This window comes from Arvicola amphibius, chromosome X, assembly GCF_903992535.2.
Source record: "Arvicola amphibius chromosome X, mArvAmp1.2, whole genome shotgun sequence".
NCBI classification, from domain to species: domain Eukaryota; kingdom Metazoa; phylum Chordata; class Mammalia; order Rodentia; family Cricetidae; genus Arvicola; species Arvicola amphibius.
Window position 1 is genome coordinate 110,667,327 of NC_052065.1, and position 2,687 is coordinate 110,670,013.

The 2,687-nt window shown below is 51.1% G+C and overlaps 1 protein-coding gene across 1 annotated transcript; it reads right to left on the reverse strand.

The window, feature by feature from the left end:
* Positions 1–285: 285 nt before the first annotated feature.
* LOC119804441 (homeobox protein Rhox5-like) lies at positions 286–1,473 on the reverse strand. Its single transcript, XM_042054355.1, has 3 exons — positions 1,395–1,473; positions 829–1,201; positions 286–397 (listed from the first exon to the last, which is right to left on the reverse strand). Exons 1-3 carry the CDS (start codon positions 1,471–1,473, stop codon positions 286–288), a joined length of 564 nt encoding a protein of 187 aa, XP_041910289.1.
* Positions 1,474–2,687: the final 1,214 nt, after the last annotated feature.

Genomic DNA, 2,687 nt, shown 5'->3' on the forward strand with positions numbered 1-2,687 from the left:
TTAAAGACTTCCCCAAACCTAGAGACTTTAACAACAGCCCACCAACTCAATATACAAGGACAAAGGTATTCAAGATCTCAGGTGAGTTTTAGAATGGCTATCCTGCCAAACCGTGTTGTTGTTTTTTTTTTTTTTTTCAGATTACCGACCTACACTGTGGACTCACTTTCACCCATCCATCTTGCGAGATCCTTCCTAAAAGGAAACAAAACAAAACAAAACAAAACAGACATTCAGTATGTGGCCCTGTGGATGAAATTAAAGCAGGCAGCGTATATTTCCTATTCATGCTTCAATGCTTGTCCTATCAATCCCTCCTCCTGCCCCCAACAGTGTTCGCAGGATCCACCCTGAGGCTTCATTTACCCTGAGTTCTCCTACCACCACCCGGTACCCACTTAAAGGGGAAGCCAAAAAAAAAAATCATTAATCAAAACACGTCACGGTCCAATGTAATTTAAAGATCCACAAAACAATCAAGAGATGAACAGCTATAAAATTTCAAGCAAAGGCAGAACTCCAGCTTGCGCCTTACCATCCCGAACTCAGGCTTCTCACTCTGCTCTGGCAAAACCTTGCCTTGCTGCGGTCTCCACCCGGACTCATTTAAATACAGCAAGAAAATAGCTTCATTCGCGGCTGCCCTAGCTTTCCTCATACCCCAGCACCCATCTGCAGGAGGATGGAGTTGGGCAGTCTAGAGTTGCCAGGTGGCCTTTCTTTCAAGAGGGGAAAAGGGGGCCCTGGGAGAGAACCAAGATCACCTTGAACTAGCACGGGTTCTCTGAAAACTGCCCACTAGGGGCAAGGTAAGGCGCGTCTGCTTACCTTGCTGGCTTATCATGAGAACGACCGCGCTGGGAAGTGGTCTCCAATTGCTCCAGCTGCCGCTTGGTGAACCCAAGGTGGTGGCGGGCCATCGGCCTCACTGGAGGCTTTAGGCTCTTCTGGCTCACCATACCCTCAGCAACCAGCTCCGTTTGCTCTTGCTCCACGCCACTGCCGCTGGAGCCACCATTCTTCTTCTTCTTCTTCTTCCCATCACGCACAGGACCTGGAGCACCAGGACCAAAGGGGCCTTCTCTTCCTCCTTTGAATTCTCCTTCAGTGTCTGCTCCCACTTCTCCCACTCCAGGCTGGCCCCGTACACCTTTCTTCTCTCTCCCCTCTCCAGCCCGAAAGATCATCTGTGCTTTCACATCTGGAAAAGAGGAAACAGCCAGAGAAAGATCAGGGCATCAGGACTCAGTGTGCATGAAAAGGCGAGACAAAGCAATGAAGAACAATGTATGGAATGAGCTGACGGTGGGTGCTGCCGCTCCACTCATTCCCTTCTGCCAGGGACATTTGCTTCGCGGCGATCACAAAAACACCAGTTCCATACCGGTACTGACCATGCTGCTCTTCCTGGTCTTCCTTGACTCCCAGGCAGAGTAAGCAGGTGATGGCCCGACTGCAGCCTTGAGACGCCATACTCTGAATATGGTCGATGAGGAAGTACACTTCTGCAGATGGTGGTGTCCAGGGACCAGAATGAGAGAGCTGCGGTCCTCAACCTGGAAGGGCTCTTCTCAGGCCCAATTTAGTTTCCAATGTACCCAGTCGCAGGTTGCTGGTTTTTCTTTCTGATCACTGGTGGTTCCTGTGGGTTGAGCCTTCCAGGCACACAAGCAGAGGCAGTTTGGGGGATGTAATGAGCACGACATGCCTGCAAGAAGGGCACAGCATGCGGGCATGTGGGTGTGCAAAACCTGAGACGCCAGGTCACAGCTCAGTGGACGGCTCTGACTTTGGTAAGATACTCAGCGAGGCATAAAGGTCTCCAGAGGTCACACCGGGTTTTTCTTTGCCTCCCCTTAACTCACACAGTTCAATACCAGCTCTTTCCTGGTGAGATAGCTCACCAAGACTAGAGCAATCCTCTGACACAACACCTGGAGGCCTAAGTGCTGTTCACACACACCGATGGCCACAGAGAAAAGTGACTTAACTGTTTTGTTTCATTTTGTTTTGTTGGGTTTTCTAGACAGGGTTTCTCTGTGTGTAGCCCTGGCTGGCCTGGAACTCGCTCTGTAGGCCAGGTTGGGCTCGAACTCAAAGATGCCTCTGCCTCCTGAGTGCAGGGATTAAAGGCATGCGCCACCAACACCCAGCCTCAAAGGTGGCTCTTTAATGATCCGTTTAAAACTCAGTACTCCCCTGGAGAGAAGGGGGGGCATATGGTGCCCATCCCTGGCTCAGGCTGCCATCCTTCACTATGACTCCCCCAGCATGTGGGCCTGGAGGCTGGATGGTTCTCTTTACGGATCCCCTTTTCCAGCTGGGACTGCAGTAGCCATCTTGCAGGCTAGACAGGAGGATGAGATGGTGAATAGCGGGAGCTTGCGCAAGTATCTGCAGCTTCGGTAGAGGCAGGGAAAAAGGGAAAGGGAAGAAAGTGGGGGGGCATAATCGCTCACGACTGACAACAGAAACCACGAGGACAGTGGCCCTAGCAGTAGGGACCCAAAAACATGACTACCGAAAAGCAGTCAATCCCTGAGGACATAAAAAGTCTTCGAAACACCCAGCCTCCCCACCACCATACCAGCGTTCACCTAATCACAGCGGTGGTCGCTGGAGAATAAGCTCCAAGAAAATCATTACGCACAGCCTGTGGGAACAGTAATCAGATTGCACTGCCTGGT